The following is an 18,554-nucleotide window of genomic DNA, read 5'->3' as shown; positions in this document are numbered from 1 at the left end:
AATCAGTAAAATACTTCAAAACCAATATAGCTTAATCCAAGCAACCAAGCAAGATTCTTTTCTTTTCTTTTCTTTTCAGTAAAATACTTCAAAACCACTGTTTTTTCTTTTCTTGTTTCTAGGCACAGCAGTTTATAACTGTGTTGGCCTATTTTTTCTCCTGCTTTTGTGTTCTCCCTCTATTCCTTTCTTTTAGGGATTTCTGTTGTACTCCTTGTGCAAAGATCTCACCTTAATAAAATTTGCTTATTCAAAAAAAAAAAAAAATAAGCAACCAAGCAAGATTCTTCCACACATGATATTGTGTTCTTACCGCTAAGTTGTTGTTGGGTTTACAAATCTGTTCTACAGTTTGTAAAAATAAAAATATTTAACGTTTATTAATATTAAGTTAATTTTCGTCAAAAAGAAATAGTTTTTTTGTCAAAAAAATAGTTTTTTTTTACAAAAGTTAAGTCTAATTCTTAAGTTCCGTTTGGCCTAACTTTTTTTTTGAGCTTATGCAATATAAATTAAGTTTTGTGTTATTTTATAAGTTCACACTAGTAAAAATTGTAATTTTATAAGCTATTTTATCATAAACTACCTTGACAAACTTATAATAATATATAAAAATTGCATAAATTGTTTGCATAAGCTCTAAATAAGAAGGAAAAAAGTCAGGCCAAACGTGGGAGGGGAGAACCCACGTTGTGTGCCGTACAGGTTCTTCGAAGATGATTAGTGATCGCTAACATCGGTAAAAACTTCGTACCAATATCATAGTAACAAAAAAAAATACTATGTATTATCATTTAAAAAATATTATAACATATATTATCATATTTAATTTGAAATATCATATTTTATAATGATTTTTAATATTATCATAACTATTATAAAATAGGTGATATTGAACGGTGGGATTGATAAAATTCAAAATCTCAAGTCAAAATTTATAATTTCATTCAAACTCCACGGCTTTTCATAAAAACTAGTTATCGGTTGAGATTGTTATTACGATCTGTCTATACATCTGGAGTCCAATAATCAAAATTCTTTTTTTTCATTTGTTTGTTAGTCCAATTAGGTGATATTGAACGGTAGGATAGATAAAATTCAAAATTTCGTGTCAAAATCTATGGTATCGATCAAACTCCACGGCTTTTCATAAAAACTATTTATCTGTTGAGACTGTTATTACGATCTGTCTATAAATCCGGAGTCCGATCATCGAAATTTTTTTTCTCATTTGTTTGTTAGTCCAATTAGGTGATATTGAACGGTAGGATAGATAAAATTAAAATTTTTGTGTCAAAATCTGTAGTTTCAATTGAACTCCACAACCTTTCATAAAAATTAATTATCTGTTGAGACTTTTATTACGATTTGTCTATACATTCGAAGTCTGATAATCGAAATTCTTTTTCTCATTTGTTTATTAGTCCAATTAGGTGATATTGAACGGTCGGATTGATAAAATTCGAAATCTCGAGTCAAAATCGGTAGTTTCAGTCAAACTACATGACAATTTCATAAAAACTAGTTGTCCGTTGAGACTGTTATTACAATATGTCTATACATCCGGAGTCCGATCATCAAAATTGTTTTTCTCATTTGTTCTTTAGTCCAATTAGGTGATATAGAACGGTCGGATTGATGAAATTTGAAATCTCGAGTCAAAAATTTTAGTTTCAATCAAACTCCACGAGCCTTTCATATAAACTAGTTATCCGTTGAGACTGTTTTTACAATCTGTCTATACATCTGGAGTCTGATCATCAAAATTCTTTTTCGCATTTGTTTGTTGGTCCAATTAGGTGATATTAAACGGTCGGATTGATAAAATTTGAAATCTCGAATCAAAATCAGTAGTTTTAGTCCAACTATACGACACTTTCATAAAAACTAGTTGTCCGTTGGGACTGTTATTACGATACGTCTATACATTCGGATTCCGATCATCGAAATTCTTTTTCTCATTTGTTCTTTAGTCCAATTAGGTGTTATCGAACGGTCGGATTGATAAAATTCAAAATCTCGAGTCAAATATGTAGTTTTAGTCAAACTCCACAGCATCTTGTAAAAACTATATATCCTTTTAGACTGTTATTATGATTTGTCTATACATCTGGAGTCTGATCATCAAAATTCTTTTTCTAATTTGTTCTGCAGTCCAATCAGGTTATATTGAACGGTCGGATTTATAAAATTCGAAATCTCGAGTCAAATTTTGTAGTTTCAATCGAACTTCGCGAGCCTTTCATATAAGCTAGTTATCCGTTGAGACAATTTTTACGATCTGTCTATACATCCGGAATCCGATCATCGAAATAATTTTTCTCATTTGTTTGTTGGTTCAATTAGGTGATATTGAACGGTCGGATTGATAAAATTAGAAATCTCGAGTCAAAATCGGTAATTTCAGCCGAACTACACGACACTTTCATAAAAACTAGTTGTCCATTGAGACTGTTATTATGATACGTCCATACACTCGGAGTTCGATCATCGAAATTATTTTTCTCATTTGTTTGTTATATTGAATGGTCATATTGATAAATTTCGAAATCTCGTGTCAAAATCTATAGTTTCAGTCAAACTCCATGACCTTTCATAAAAAACTAGTTATCCGTTGAGACTGTTATTACGATATGTCTATACATCCGGAGTCCGATCATCAAAATTATTTTTCTCATTTGCTCTTTAGTCCAATTAGGGGATATTGAACGGTCGGATTAATAAAATTCGAAATCTCGAGTCAAATATGTAGTTTTAGTCAAACTCCACAACCTTTCATAAAAACTATTTATCCGTTTAGACTGTTATTATGATCTATTTATACATTCGGAGTCTGAGTATCGAAATTCTTTTTCTCATTTGTTTTTTAGTCCAATTAGGTGATATTGAACGGTCGGATTGATAAAATTTGAAATCTCGAGTCAAAATCGGTAGTTTCAGTCGAACTACACGACAATTTCATAAAAAACTAGTTATCCGTTGAAACTGTTATTACGATATGTCTATACATCCAGAGTCCGATCATCGAAATTATTTTTCTCATTTGTTATTTAGTCCAATTAGGGGATATTGAACGGTCGGATTAATAAAATTTGAAATCTCGAGTCAAATATGTAGTTTTAATCAAACTCCACAACCTTTCATAAAAACTATTTATCCGTTTAGACTGTTATTATGATCTATTTATACATTCGGAGTTTGAGTATCGAAATTCTTTTTCTCATTTGTTTTTTAGTCCAATTAGGTGATATTGAACGGTCGGATTGATAAAATTCGAAATCTCGAGTCAAAATCGGTAGTTTCAGTCGAACTACACGACAATTTCATAAAAAACTAGTTATCCGTTGAGACTTTTGTTACGATATGTCTATACATCCGGAGTCCGATCATCAAAATTCTTTTTCTCATTTGTTATTTAGTCCAATTAGGGGATATTGAACGGTCGGATTAATAAAATTCGAAATCTCGAGTCAAATATGTAGTTTTAGTCAAACTCCACAACCTTTCATAAAAACTATTTATCCGTTTAGACTGTTATTATGATCTATTTATACATTCAGAGTCTGAGTATCGAAATTCTTTTTCTCATTTATTTTTTAGTCCAATTAGGTGATATTGAATGGTCGGATTGATAAAATTCGAAATCTCGAGTCAAAATCGGTAGTTTCAGTCGAACTACACGACAATTTCATAAAAACTAATTGTCCGTTGAGACTGTTATTACGATATGTCTATACATCCGGAGTCCGATCATCAAAATTCTTTTTCTCATTTGTTCTTTAGTCCAATTAGGTGATATTGAACGGTCAGATTGATAAAATTTGAAATCTCGAGTCAAAATTTTTAGTTTCAATCAAATTCCACGAGCCTTTCATATAAACTAGTTATCCGTTGAGACTATTTTTACGATCTGTCTATACATCCAGAGTCCAATTAGATGATATTGAACGGTCAAATTTTAGACGGAACTAATTGTTTTAGCATGTAGGTCTAAAATCCGTCCCAAAAGTTCAGACGGATTTCAGACAAATCATAGAACATTTTTTTTTTTTTTAAACTAAGATCTGGCCAAAAACGTCCAAAATTATTAAGAGGGAAAAAATTTCCCCACATTTTCATTTGAGAGGGAAAATTTTCATTTTCATTTTTAGTTTTTACCTCCAAAACTCCCAAATCAAATCTTTTTTGGTATCTTACTGACCTAAAAAAAGTCCCAAATTCTATTTGTCTCTTAGATGGTTCACAGCTCATCTTCGCCAAATTGCAAAAATCCCAAATCAAGTCATTTTGCTCGAAGACTTTTCATAGCTCCTTTCTCCATAGCTCATCTTCGCCGTTCACGTCTCTTCCGTTGTTATCTATAATCGCCGACTCAGTTCCTCTCTGCGTGGTTTCTCCATAGACGCCGACTCAGCTCCCTTCTTTGCTCCTCCCAAATCCTGTTGTTTCTCTTCACTGTTCAGGTCTCGTCCTCCTTTCTATTATATTTGGGTGTTTCTTTGAGCTATTTATTGTGTTCGATTTGGATTTTGTAGACAGAAAAGAAATTAAATAAGGAAATAATAAGAATAAAAAGTAGTGTGTTCAATTAATTATTTTTGCTATGTTTGGTTTAGGCTTATGTGTTTTGATTTAGGGATGGCATCGCTGGGTTTGTTTTATATAGATAGGTTTAGGAGGTATGATATGGGGCTGATGTGTTTAATATCAGTTTCGTAACAATTTATTGAGTTATACTAACAACAAAATTAGTTAATATTGCTTCATTCATATATGGACACTAATCTTGTCTATTTGATCTCAGTCCACACAATGACTGGTAGTTGTAGGTATGGAAAAATACACTAAAAGTAGCTTCATTTTTAGCATGTTTATATCACTTTTTGTACCAATGAACACAGATTTCAGTTTTATTTATATTTGAACACTCAAATGATTGCATTCATAGATGAGAAAGCTAGAGATTCATTTCTAAATTATAATTATAAATGAGTTACCCTTGATGTATGTTTCATATGATAGATGGCAAATATTAGAAAAATTGCTACTGATAGATTTGAGGTTGCTAGCTCATTTTAATTGTGATGGACACTGTCATGAATGCTTCTAGTTACTTTTGAGTTCAGTGAGTTATTGTTCCATTGAAGCTGAATAATGCCATTTCATAGTGCATTCATGATTATGCATATGCAGCAAGGCACAACAATTCCTTTTGCTCGGCCTACACTTGAGATCTTTGCTGCATTTGTTAAATGGCCCAGGGTCAGTCCACATGTACTGGAGGGGGAAGCTCATCAAAATGATGTGGAAGTTAGAGATAATAATGAGCAAGATGGAGGAGAGCATGGAGCTTAAAGCAGGCCAATCCCAGTGAACTTTTACAGTTTTTATTATTATTATTATTATTATTATTATTATTATTAATTCAGTCTTTAATTTCAGTTGACTAATTTTGAATATGTTAGATTCATGATGTTTGTGAAATTTTGAATAGGTACTCTGAACATGTGGTACTTGGTGTTTTTATTTTTTTTTATTTTGTTGAATTAAATGACATTTGGTAATTTATATTATATTTGTAAGTAGTTAGTATTGTGAATATTGTGAATACTTTTTGAAAACAAGCTCACATGCTTTTGAAGATCCGAAAGACAGGTTTGTGATAAATCAATGAGCAAGCATGATAATTTTGATTCGCTGGGTTTATGTCAACTTTTGATTAATGTTTGAAATATGCTTAGGAACTCAACATGTTCTTGAATTGTGTTGTTTGTCCTATGATGCTTCTCATTATTTTTGTTGAACATGATTGAAGCTTGTGTTATACAATCTAGCCAGGTGAGAATGTGTGAACTTTCCATTGTTTACATAAATATTTGAGAGCCGGAAATTGTGTATATTCATTTGATTTTAAATTAATCTTGTTGTCATTGATATGTTTGATGTTGTGGATATGATCAAGGCCTTGTTTCTTTTTGAGTGATAACTACTTATGACATTTCTAGAAAGCAAAATTTTGTAAATGAGAGTTGCATTAATGTGGACCGTTCAATATTATCTACTTGTGGCATTCTACTTTGTAGTCTCAGTTTGACAAGTTTTTTTGGGCTTTCTCTTTACCATGTCATAATTAAAATGCTTGTTGGTTATATTTCTATATTAGGTTGTGCAGCTGAGATTAGATTAAGCGCCATGTGTATGGGGATAAAGATAAACCATGAGTAATCTTATTTGTGTTCAAATCAAACAGCTATGGGAAACATGAATTTGTTTATTTTTGTGGATTTATTTTTGTAGGAAGAAATTATGGCAGTTGGAACATCACAACCAACTGTTGTGGCTACCAAAGATGGTCGCATTGGTGTCAAGAACCAAATGAAGGATGAGTTTTCAAACATTTATATACGTTGGAGTATGACTTATTTAGCCAAGAGGAAAATAGAGATATGATGGAGAGAAACTGAATGTGATTATGTAGCCAATGCTTTTCCAGATCTGTAAGTTTAGTTTTATTCTTTTTAATTGACTATTTTGTTACCAATCCCACTTTCCATGGCATGTTGTAAAACATATTTTGGTATCTAACTTGTTCATAATGTATTATGTGATTTGTTTGACAAGGAAATATCATCTCACTTTGACTAAGTGGTCTCAGTCAGTTTGAATGTATTTTATACTGTGATTGTATTACGTTAATATCAATATGTTGTATATCATTTTTCTGCTTAGAATTTCATATCTTTAGGACAATGAATTTTTATTCACAGTTTGTGTGCTAGTGAATAGTATACTAACCACTTTACAGGAATTTTTGTTTTACATAATTGTGTGCCAGTGATCTTTGATATCTAATCTAATTAGTGAGGTGGTTTGATTGCTTTTTAATGCCCTTCTGGTTTATTGATAAGCCAGATTAATGAAAAAGAACCTCATTTGCAGAGCCTCATTTGTTCCTACCTCCATAACATGTAAGAAAATAATCACTTTTTTTCTTTAGTTTCTTTCATTACATCAAATCCTAAACCAATGACAAATTGAAAGAGTTTCTTTTGTGAATATTGCAGATAAAGAAAATTCAAAGAGAGTCCCAATAATGGAAAGAAGCAATTTTGCAAATAGGATTCTTGAACATGGTAATTCAAAATTGAGAGATCACATTATATTCGATTTCACAATCGAGGTTTTAAATTGTAGTCGCGGTTATGATTATGTCACTGTCTTTGTTGATGTGCAATTGTGATCTGTGAATATGTGACTTTACTCGAAAGATGCGTCCGGTGTTTGACACTGATAGGATACTGGCACATGTGATTATATTAAAATATTTCATATTCTCAAATTGCTATGGTCGTGTTTGGTATTCATGTTTGTGTCCGTGTTTCATTTGCGATTAGGATGTGATTGCAGAAATCTCAAAAACCTTGCTCACAATGTGTTCGATATTAATGTCTGTGTCCGTATTTCATTTGAGCTTAGGATGCGGTCACAGAAATCTCGAAAACCTTGCTCACAATGTGTTTGTGTAATTGTTGCAGTGAAATTGAGTATTAAATTTTCTGAGACTCTGAAGAGTAAATTGAGTTTAGGTGCCAAAATTATTCAAATGAAAAATCACTTTGGTAGAAAAAAAATCACTTTGGTAGAACGTGGCTTCTTATGTGGACAAAAACATGTTTTTTGTGCAGATTACACAAATTGTCTTTTAGCTAAATTCCAAAATAGAGACAAATGAATGGCAATAAAAACTAACTTTTTTTTGGCAAAAAAAAAGAAGTTAGAGGAGTCGAAAAAACAAGCTTTGGCAAAAATAAAAAAGTTGAAGAGTTAGAGGAGCCGCAAAAAAAAATAAAAAATTAGAGGTGAGTTAGTGGATCCGCTAAGTTTTATCCATCTTATGAGTTAGTGGAGCCGCTATCTTCACATTCATTTGAGTTAGTGGATCCGCAAAAAAAAATAAAAAATTAGAGGTGAGTTAGTGGATCCGCTAAGTTTTATCCATCTTATGAGTTAGTGGAGCCGCTATCTTCACATTCTAGCAACCCTATTTTTTATTATTTCTCTTTCTCCTATAAAAAAAGACCACCACTCATTCACCGTGAAAATCAATTCACATAACCAAGAACTTGTCTTGTCGTGATTTGCATTTATTTTTCATTAATCTTTCGGAATCTATACGCTTAAATATAATTTTACTTGAATAATACTCCATCCGTTTCAAATTACTTGTTGTTTTAGAAAAAAAAATTGTTTCAAATTACTTGTCGTTTTGATAATTTAAGGTTATATTTTGTCTATTTTACCTTCGTGTAAATTCCAAATATTTAGGAGTAGTTGTTGAAACCATAAAAGATTTAATATATATTTGAATTTTTTTTTGGTACATACATTTTTTTTGTACATAATATATTAAATTGGAAAGAGAAAGTGTGTGTAAAAAAAAATTGGTTAATTAATTTATTTTTTTTCATTTGCTTGTTAGTCCAATTAATTTATATTGAACGATCAGATAAAATTCAAAATTTTGTGTCAAAATGTGTAGTTTCAGTCGAATTCCACGGTCTTTCATAAAAATTATTTATCCGTTGAGACTATTATTACGATCTGTCTATACATCCGGAGTCCGATCATCAAATTTTTTTTGCTCATTTGTTTGTTAGTCCAATTAGGTGATATGGAATGGTCGGAATGATAAAATTCGAAATCTCAAGTCAAAATATGTAGTTTCAGGAGAACTTCACGACCCTTTAATAAAAACTAGTTATCCGTTGTGACTGTTATTACGATCTGTCTATACATCGAGAGTCCGATCATTGAACTTTTTTACCTCATTTGTTTTTTAGTCCAATTAGGTGATATTGAACGGTCAGATTTATAAAATTCGAAATCTCAAGTCAAAATCGATAGTTTCAGTCAAACTACAGGACACTTTAAAAAAAAACTAGTTGTTCGTTGAGATTGTTATTACGATATGTTTATATATTCGGAGTTCGATCATCGGAATTCTTTCTCGTTTTCAAATATGTAGTTTCAGTTAAACTCCACAACTTTCATAAAAACGAGTTATCCATTTAGATTGTTACTACGATAGATCATCGAAATTAAGAGCCACTTTTTCTCAATTATATTCCCGCGGTTAGTAGTAGATAACTATTTTTTTTACAATAAAAAATTATTATTTCTCTCAATTTTATTCCTGCAGTTAGTAGTAGTAGTAGATAACTATTTTTTTTACAATATTTTTTTTTGACGGAATAAAAAAAAAAATATTATTTTCAGTTACAGACAAACCCAGTAAAAAATTCATCAATGATTCTTCATCTACAACATCAACAACAAATCTGCAACTTTCTTGAAGGGGAGAAAAAAAAGGCAAACAAACAAACTCCTAGCACAACAAGTGCCACCCAGCCGAAGCACTAAAAAACCAAATCCCCTAAAAAATAAAAACTAATGTGCCTAAAACAAAGGGAGAAAACCAAACAGCATGTTGCAACCGCAAAAAATCTAGAAGAAATTAAACCAAAAGCAAGGCTCCCAGACAACATGAAACTCACACTCAGAAACAAAACTACCAATAAAATACAAGATCTACGACTTCAATGTCTTCTATTTATAAATCGGAGATAAATCTCTCAAAAATTGATTCTCAACAACATCATCATCGCGTGGACCTTCTTTATTTCCAGATATTGGGTTTTAATTTGGTTCAATTTCCGGATCTTGGAATTTTGGGGTTTTCTAATTTTGTGCTAATTTTGAGTTGTTTTTATGGGTTTGTAGTTGTTGTTGAGAAAGAAATGGTTGGTTGTTGGTGTGGGTGGGTGACGAAGGAAAAAGGTGATGATGGGGTAAGGAGTGAGGTTGAAGAATATAGAGTGATTGTAGGGATTTATGGTTGTAGAAGATGAGCATAAAAATCTAGATTTTTAGATGTAAACTTAAAGATTTTGAGATATCATCCTGTGTAGCTACTATATACTAAGATCTAAAACTAGCTTGATTTTATGAGGGAACACAGAAAGTGCACGGTAAATGGTGTTGCAGCGTATAATCCGATGTGGCATGCAAAAGGTCAGCACTGTCCAATTCTGGCTTCTGATTGGCCAGTCAACGCACGGTTCTGGAACCGTTAAAAGCAACACGGCACCATAGAATTTGCCTTTTTTCATACAGTGGCATAAAAGTACCACAGATAGAGTAACCAACAACCACAAATCAATTCAATTCACAATAGAAATTTATCCGATTTGCATAGAAAATCAATTAAGGACGGAAAACGACGAACGATGGTAAATAACAATGAACGACGGTGATGACATGATGATAGACACAGCTGGTCACAACGGCAGCCATGGATATGCTTTTGGGAAGATTTATTTATTTTGGGAAGGTTCGTTTGATTTTGAGAGAGAAAGTGAAAATATAGGGACACGTCAGTTCGTGAACAGTTCGTGGGTATTCTGTTCGCGAGGAATAGCATTATTCATATTACCGAATCAAACTCACTAATTTTATTGTTTTTTTTTGTTTAGAATGAGTTGTGGATCAAACTCAGGACCTATAATAATACTACTCAAACTCATCATCACTAGACCAAACCTAGTGGCTTAAACTCACTAATTTCATCACCAATAGAATTCACATATCAACACCAAATGAAATTCATACATCATCACCAATATAATTCACATAGCAAGAGAGTTCACAAATCAAGCACACCATCAACATATCATAATTAACTTAATTAATCATGTAAATTCCTCCTCTAATGTTCTACAACGTTTATTAAGCATGTTACTTCTTCCGGTCGTTTTTATAAGGAACACTTTGAAAAAATCAGACAGACCAAGGAAACACATTCTACATACTTCCTCCTAACACATTTATAAGCAAATTTGACTTTTTTGATACATTGAAAAATGGATGTATGTGGTCTTTTTCAATGTATCAAAAAAGTCAAATTTGCTTATAAATGTATCCGGATGGAGTAGTTATTTTCATTTAATACTCTCATAAATTTTAATTTATTTCATGTATACCCTTCTTTAATTACCCTTAATTCAACTAACTTACTTATTTTTAAATTTTCTCTCATAATAATAAGGACATAAGTGAAATTAAACATTTAAAACATTTGAAAATCGGTCAAAGTTTCTTATAAAAATGACCAATTTTTTTTCCAAAGTGTTCCCTATAAAAAGGACTTGAGAGAGTATAAGATAAAACTGGTCTGCTAAGCTCGCTTAGCGAGTTCCAGTGAACTCGAGCGAAAATTGAAGATAAGATCCCAGTTTCTGGAAAAAAAAACCCTCGCTGGGCGAGACATCATTCTCGCTTAACGAGCATTCATCATCCCAGATGAACACCAGGACATGAATTCTCACTAAGCCAGGCTTATCCTCGTTGAGCGGAAATCCTCAGAAAACTCTCGGATTTTCAAAGAAAAACCCTCCAAATTCACAAATTAAACACCTTTAAGCATAAAAATTAAATCATAGTTTTCAACTCATACAACTATTATTAAGCATAACAACACATATTTAAACTTGAATCAACAACGAAACACATAGATTCAACATGATTATCACTATTTTCATCATTTTTCAAAAGCACACAAACAACAAGAAGTACACATTTTTATCATGCTAAATCACTCACTAAGCATATATCAACACTTAGAAACACAAGATATATCATAAAGATTCATACTCATCAAATTCCCAAAAAATGCATATAAACCAACCAAAATTGAAGATTTGGAAAGCTTGTTATTGAGAGTAAAATCGCTCTACTCTCCTTTCCATTGATAATCTCTCAAGAATCAACTCGCCCCTCATGCCTTAATTGAAGAAAAATCCTTCATTTGCCCTCTTCTCTTCCTCTCTTCTTCTACTTGGCTTTACTTTCTCCTCTTCCTCTTTTCTCCCTAGAGCTTTACTTTCTTCCTTCTCCAAAGTTTATGATAAATGAAATCCCTCTCTCTATTTCTAGCTTTTATACCCAAGTTTTTTTGACCGATTTTAGGGTTCATGTCAGATTTTGGGTCAATTTTAGGGTTTTGGGCTGATTTTAGTTTATTATTTCGATTTTAGCGTTCAGGTCGTGGCTTAGGGTCGATTTTAGATTTTTTGTCTGATTTTTATTTTTGGCCTATTTTAGGGTTCATGTCAGGATTTGGGTCAATTTTATGGTTTTTGGCCGATTTTAGCGTTCAGGTCGGGTTTAGGGTCAATTTTAGGGGTTTCGGACGGTTTAGGTTATTCTACCGATTTTACGGTTTAGTTCGGGTTTAGGGTCAATTTTAGGGGTTTCGGCCGATTTTATGGTCAGGTTGGATTTAGGGTCACTTTTAGGTTTTTCATCTGATTTTAGGGTTCATATTTAACATAGAGAAGTGCTATGTCGTGCGAAGAAATACAAGCACAACTGTATACGGATACACGTGGCAGTGGTTTTATAGTTTTTAAATAAAAAAAAGTAAAACATGACTAAACACAAATTGTAATCCAACACGGCAATTGTTGATTTGTCGTTTTTCGTCATCTATGCTCTCGTACCATTTAGCTTTTTCCTTTAACTTGTGGTCACTTTTAGGATTTTGTATTGATTTTAGGGTTTAATGACGATTTTAGATTTTCTACACTTTATTTTCATTGCAATTTATTTTTGGAAACAATTTATATTTTTGCACTTTAATTTTTTATGTCTTTTACATTTTAAATGTCAAGAGGTGGCTAGTATTTTTGAAAATACGAAATACATAGCAATAGGTAGGTTACAGTGGTAGAAGCTTTGTATATATAATTATATGGGAATGGATTCTCTCAAGTGTAATTTACACTTGAGAGAATAAAGTGTAGTTTGTTACCATTGATCAAGAGAGAGAAACATATAAAAATTTAGAGAAAATGAATTTAGATGGTGTTACATTACACTTTATTCTCTCAAGTGTAAATCACACTTGAGAGAAACCATTCCTATAATTATATATACTTTGTACAAAGAAATAAACTACATACTTTGTAAAAAAAAAAATCCTTTATAGAACAACGGTAGTGCAATATAGATGGTCAATACATTATGAGGTTAAACTCAATAGTTGCTCCAAATATTCAGCACCCAAATCCTCAAGCACCAACACATTTTCAGAATCAGTATTGGCCTTTATATGAGTCTGAATTTGATCACTATGATAATCACTTTTGATCTTCTTTTTTCTAACCTTGTTGGATTTTTTTCTCAAGGTATGTTTGCTCTTGATTGCCAACACTGGGGAAGTACCTTCTTCCAAAGGCTTAGAATTTTTAGCCATTTCTTTGAGTGATTCTCTAACCATTTCTTCTGGAAAATTCAACACTGCCGATGAACCTCTAGTTGAAAAAGCAGCTTGATCGTAAGCTAAAGCAGCTGCTTCGGCAGTATCGAATGTTCCAAGCCATACTCTAACCCCTTTTCTTGTTGAATCCCTTATCTCCGCCGCGAATTTTCCCCATGGCCTTGTTCTTACTCCTATAAAAGGCTTTTTATTACTTTCTTTAATCGTCGGCGGCTGTGGTGATGGTGGTGATGATGATGATGATGATGATATTGTTTGTGTCTCTTTGATTTCTTGTGTATTTGATAATAATTCTTTCGTTTGTGATTGTGAGTTGTTGATGAAGTTAATATCATCATCATTGAAATAATTAGTGAAATCTTCTAATTCCCAAGAGAAATTATTAGAGAAGGAATTTTCAGGGTGATATATAAGGCTATTGTTTTGGTAGACCGGGAAATAAAAATCCATTTTTGGATATATACACACACTTAACAAATTCTGTTTTTCATAAATTCTGATTTTCACTTACTTTCCTTTTATAGTGATGCGCACTACTGTTTTTTGTTGAACTCTTCGGTACACATATTATGTGGATGTGTACCGGTACATCGCTGAGGTGGTTAACAAGTGGCAAATATTTAATGCAGATTTTATTTCTTTATTAAGATTTCTATATTAAACACTACTTTTTAATATTTGCAAATATATCATCCACATAAATATAATCATCGATCATGTTCAATAATAAATCAAATGATGCATCAAATATTCCAACCAAGATTTTCACTTTTTTTTTAAGCAAACAATTTTTTTAGCAAAACTCAAATAAATTAATATTATTATAATATCCTATAAAATAATAAAATCATATTATTTTATAGCATATATTAGAATGGAAAACACTTAAGAATTTAAATGTTGACAATCTAACAGTTTAACATCGACTAATTAGATTAACTATGATTAAAGAAACGTAGTTCATATGAAATGAGGTCTCAACTAATTTTCTCAATTATGACTATGACAATCAATTGATCTTAGTCAATCTGTTCAACTTGGCCTAATTAGAATAAATTAAGAAGATGAATTTCAAAAATCTAACGGTTCAATTTCATATTGTTGGACTAACTATTGCGCAAGAAACCTATTACGAAAGGGACTAAGGAGATCAAATATTCTAAATTTTACTGTTTAACTTGACTAAATTGAAATGGAAAAACTTAAGAATTCAAATTTTGACAATCACGGGTTAGTTTTTACCTAAGAAATCAAACCTTGACAAAATTAAAATATTAAAATTAAGTTTAATAATATTAAAGAAAATTGAAAGAAAATAATTGAAATATTAAAATCATAGTTGGATCCAATAATAATAATAATTTGTTAAAATCATACTTTTTTTTTTAGAAAATACCAATATATTGTTAAAATACTAAAATAATATTATTAATATTTTATACGATATTTAGAATATATTAATATATTTGAATCTTGTAAAAAAATATGTTTTCTTAAAAAAAAAAATTGAAAATCTAGGTTGAAAGATTTGATGCATGCTTTGATTTACGTTACTGTAGTACACGAGTGATAATTATATTTATGTGAAGGATACATTTGTAAATATTAAAAAGTAGTATTTTAATATAGAAAACTTAATAAAGAAACAAAATCTGCATTAAATAATTGCCACTTGCTAACCACCTCAGCAATGTACCGATACACATCCACATAATATGTGTACCGAAGAATTTACATGTTGTTTTCATCCATTTATAGTGAAACACTACTAATTGTGAGTGGGTTTTGATTTTGAAGTGTGAACGAATATACTTGGGGGCTTGCCTTATTAATATACATACCCATTTTGAAAGTGATCTCCAAAGTGTGAAGGGTCAATTCATAAATTTTAAGTTTTAATTCTCCCTCTCCGTTAAATATTATAAGTAAAAAAAAAAAAAAAAAATATTTTCAAAGTATGAATTTTTGTGTTTTCCATAAAATAAGTTTCATAGGACAATGCAAAATAAATTCTTATTGGCTGTTGATTATGAAAAAAAAACTAGAGGGTAAATTAAATAGAATTTGCATTAAATTTTTATTGGCGATATCTTTCTGGGTTGGTTCGATGGCAGTTGTCATTGTCATTTCCATCGACGGAGATGTTCGCGTGGTTCTAGTTCTGGCTTTTCTAGATTTGATTTTTGACTTTTTGGGTTGGATCTTGCCGAGTTTTTGGTCGAGTTTGGTTAAACCGACAACACCTCAGTCGCGGTGGTGGTTGTCGATTTTGGCTCTATTAATTGGTCTAAGTTTGCTTCTAGACTTGTTGGGTCGAAAGGGCTTGACTTCACGATTAAGATGTTTTGTTGTGTTTTATCTGTGGTCATTGTTGCTTCATGGTGTCGAGTTTCTCTCGTATTAAGTTATTGCATGTTGGTGTGAGTAGTCGCTTCCGCGTTGGCGGTCGGCCAGAATTAGTAGTGAAGTCTCAAGATTGAAGGTTCGCCATTATTATTCGTATCAGTTTCGATGATTGATTTCAAATTGACTGGCTCAAAAGAGTCAAATACTGCTTTCTTCCGTTTGTTACAGGGAGTTGATGGTACGTAGATGTTTCCGTGTTGGTGATAATTGGTTCATTCACCAGCTTTATCCGTGATAAATTTTTTGAATCGTTTTAAATTACCTAATTTAAGATTCACTTAGGATTTTTTTTTTTATTATGTTTCTTGAGGGTTAGTTTTCCACGGCAAAAGTTAATATGCATAAGCCTTTTCTTATGTATAGTGCATAAGTCATTCACAGCCATCAGATGATTTTACACATGTAATAATCATAACTGAAGAACTTTCTATTTTTGCTTGCTCAATTTCGGCCACATTTTACATGCGATTCGATCACCGATTTCGAAAACTAATACCGAAAACATTCATAAAATCGAACGACGATCAAAACGGTATAAAGAACGTCGAGTTTCGTTGTTTATTGAGGGAGAACGAACCGGGTCGACGAACCGGGTCGTCGTGACCCGTTTCTGCAGAAAATGGGTGAGGAAGATGATGAACAGTGACGCGCGTCCACGCCCACTCTCACCGGCGGCGCGTGGGGGCGCGTGCGGTGCCAAGGAGACTCTAATTTTTTTTATTATTTTTACATAAAAATAGTAAATAATTTTCTGAGAATTTTGGGACCAGTTTGGTATTTTTCTGAGACCTGAAACTATTTTTAGTTAATTAAATGAGGTAAATATGCTTTTATAAATATAAGATATTAATAAAATTTTCCCAAAATTTTATTTATGGTATTTTGAATTATTTGGAACGGTTGGGGATACCTCACTCTCTTCGGTTTTATATCGTCTTAAAAATTTAAATTTATTTCACAATTTTTATTAAGGGTTAAATATATTTTTGGAGAACAACTCTTTAAAACCATTCCACAGCAAAAATGATTTCATATCGTTATACACTGAAACCATTAGTCTAGTTAAATGGTTTCATGGCGTTATACACCGAAACCATTATTATAGTTAAATGGTTTTATATGAGCATTAGTGTCAAGATGTTATACACTGAAACAATTAGTCTTGTTAATTGGTTTCAAGATGTTATACACTGAAACCATTTGTCTAGTTAAATGGTTTGATACTGTTATACACTAAAACCATTATTATAGTTAAATGGTTTTATATGAGCATTAGTGCCAAGATGTTATACATTGAAACCATTATTCCTTTTAATTGGTTTCAAGATGTTATACACTGAAACCATTTGTCTAGTTAAATGGTTTCATACTGTTATACACTGAAACCATTATTCTAGTTAAATGGTTTCATAGCGTTATACACTGAAACCATTAGTCTTGTTATTTGGTTTCAAGATGTTATACACTGAAATCATTAGTCTAGTTAAATGGTTTCATAGCGTTATACACTGAAACCATTATTTTAGTTAAATGGTTTCATATGGGCATTAGTGCCAAGATGTTATACACTGAAACCATTGTTATTAAGTAAAACATCACATAACCATTTTACAAAACCATGCTACATAAAGCAAAAAATCATATAAAGCAATTAGGGTTAGTTTAGTTGAAAAAAATTTGGATAGTATGCATGAGATATTGGATTCGATCATTTTTTTTATTGTAAAGAAAAATCGATATATATATATATATGTAATTAATGTATGAAATTTTATTTATATTGTGATTATGATTGATAAAACTTAAAATTAAATTGTATGTTTGACAAGTATGCTTTATATATACATGAACCATTCGTTATTATGTTGGGCTTCGAGGGGGTGTATGACGAAAATTAATTAAAAATGGATTTTTATAATATATACTTCAAAGGAACAAAAATTATTATTTAATTGGAAACGGGGGCGCGCTAGAAATTTGGGGGAGGGGTGCGCTAAAAGTTTGGAGGAGGGAAAAAACTTGGGGGCGCGCTAGAAATCTAGGGGAGGAAAAAAAAATTGGGGGGCTCACAAGAAATCTAGGAAAAAAATGAAAAAAAAACTGGGGGTGCGCTAAGCAAAAGGGGGGCGCGCAAGTAATGGAGTAGTATATGGGGGGCGCACGAGTAATGGATTGCCTAATTTTGAGCTTGGGCTGACCTTTGGTTGACTTTTGGTGTAGGAAGCAAATATGATGGGTGTAGGAAGCAAGTTTATGCATGGTGCATAAGTTTAGACTTATGCACCATAACCACACCCGTTTTCCACCCCACGTCACATAAAAAAGAGACACATAAATTTACCGTCAATTTTAATTTCTTTTGAAATGACAACAACTAAGATTATACAAAAAAAAAAAAAGTTGAGATTTGAATCAAAGACCTTATATTATACACACATACATCATAATCTACCCATTAATCAATTGATGTATATATCATATTTTATAAACATATAGACAATATATATATAATTGGGTCTTGCTAACGAGTGCCCCCAGGGCATTTTTAAACATTCTATTTAAAGAAAATTTTTATTCAAAAAGTTAAACACTACAATTTTCAATGCGTTGACTTTACGCACTCCGATAAAAATTCTATAAAAAAACTTACTATTTAAGGGCTTAAAGAGTATCCCGAGAACGCTATTTAGCATTTCACCTATTATTATATGGGTCATGTTAACATGTGCACCAAGTGCACATGTTAAGTTACCTAAAAAGGAAATATAGCATTTAATGATACAAAATATTTAATGTTTAAAGAGTTGAATTC

General features: G+C 31.7%; 1 protein-coding gene and 1 long non-coding RNA gene across 2 annotated transcripts; one reads left to right on the top strand and one right to left on the bottom strand.

The window, feature by feature from the left end:
• The first annotated feature begins 4,202 nt into the window (after window positions 1–4,202).
• LOC123924386 lies at window positions 4,203–7,438 on the top strand. Its single transcript, XR_006814677.1, has 5 exons — window positions 4,203–4,463; window positions 5,194–5,370; window positions 6,298–6,497; window positions 6,913–6,968; window positions 7,065–7,438. It is a non-coding gene; the product is annotated as an uncharacterized LOC123924386 (long non-coding RNA).
• A 5,539-nt stretch (window positions 7,439–12,977) lies between these two features.
• LOC123924171 (ethylene-response factor C3-like) lies at window positions 12,978–13,786 on the bottom strand. The gene has a single exon (XM_045976960.1). It carries the CDS (start codon window positions 13,784–13,786, stop codon window positions 13,079–13,081), a length of 708 nt encoding a protein of 235 aa, XP_045832916.1. The 3' UTR covers window positions 12,978–13,078.
• Window positions 13,787–18,554: the final 4,768 nt, after the last annotated feature.

The sequence above is a fragment of the Trifolium pratense genome, linkage group LG4 (assembly GCF_020283565.1).
Source record: "Trifolium pratense cultivar HEN17-A07 linkage group LG4, ARS_RC_1.1, whole genome shotgun sequence".
In the NCBI taxonomy this organism is placed as follows: domain Eukaryota; kingdom Viridiplantae; phylum Streptophyta; class Magnoliopsida; order Fabales; family Fabaceae; genus Trifolium; species Trifolium pratense.
The sequence above is the reverse complement of the archived record's forward strand: the minus strand, read 5'-3'. Positions and strand labels throughout refer to the sequence as shown.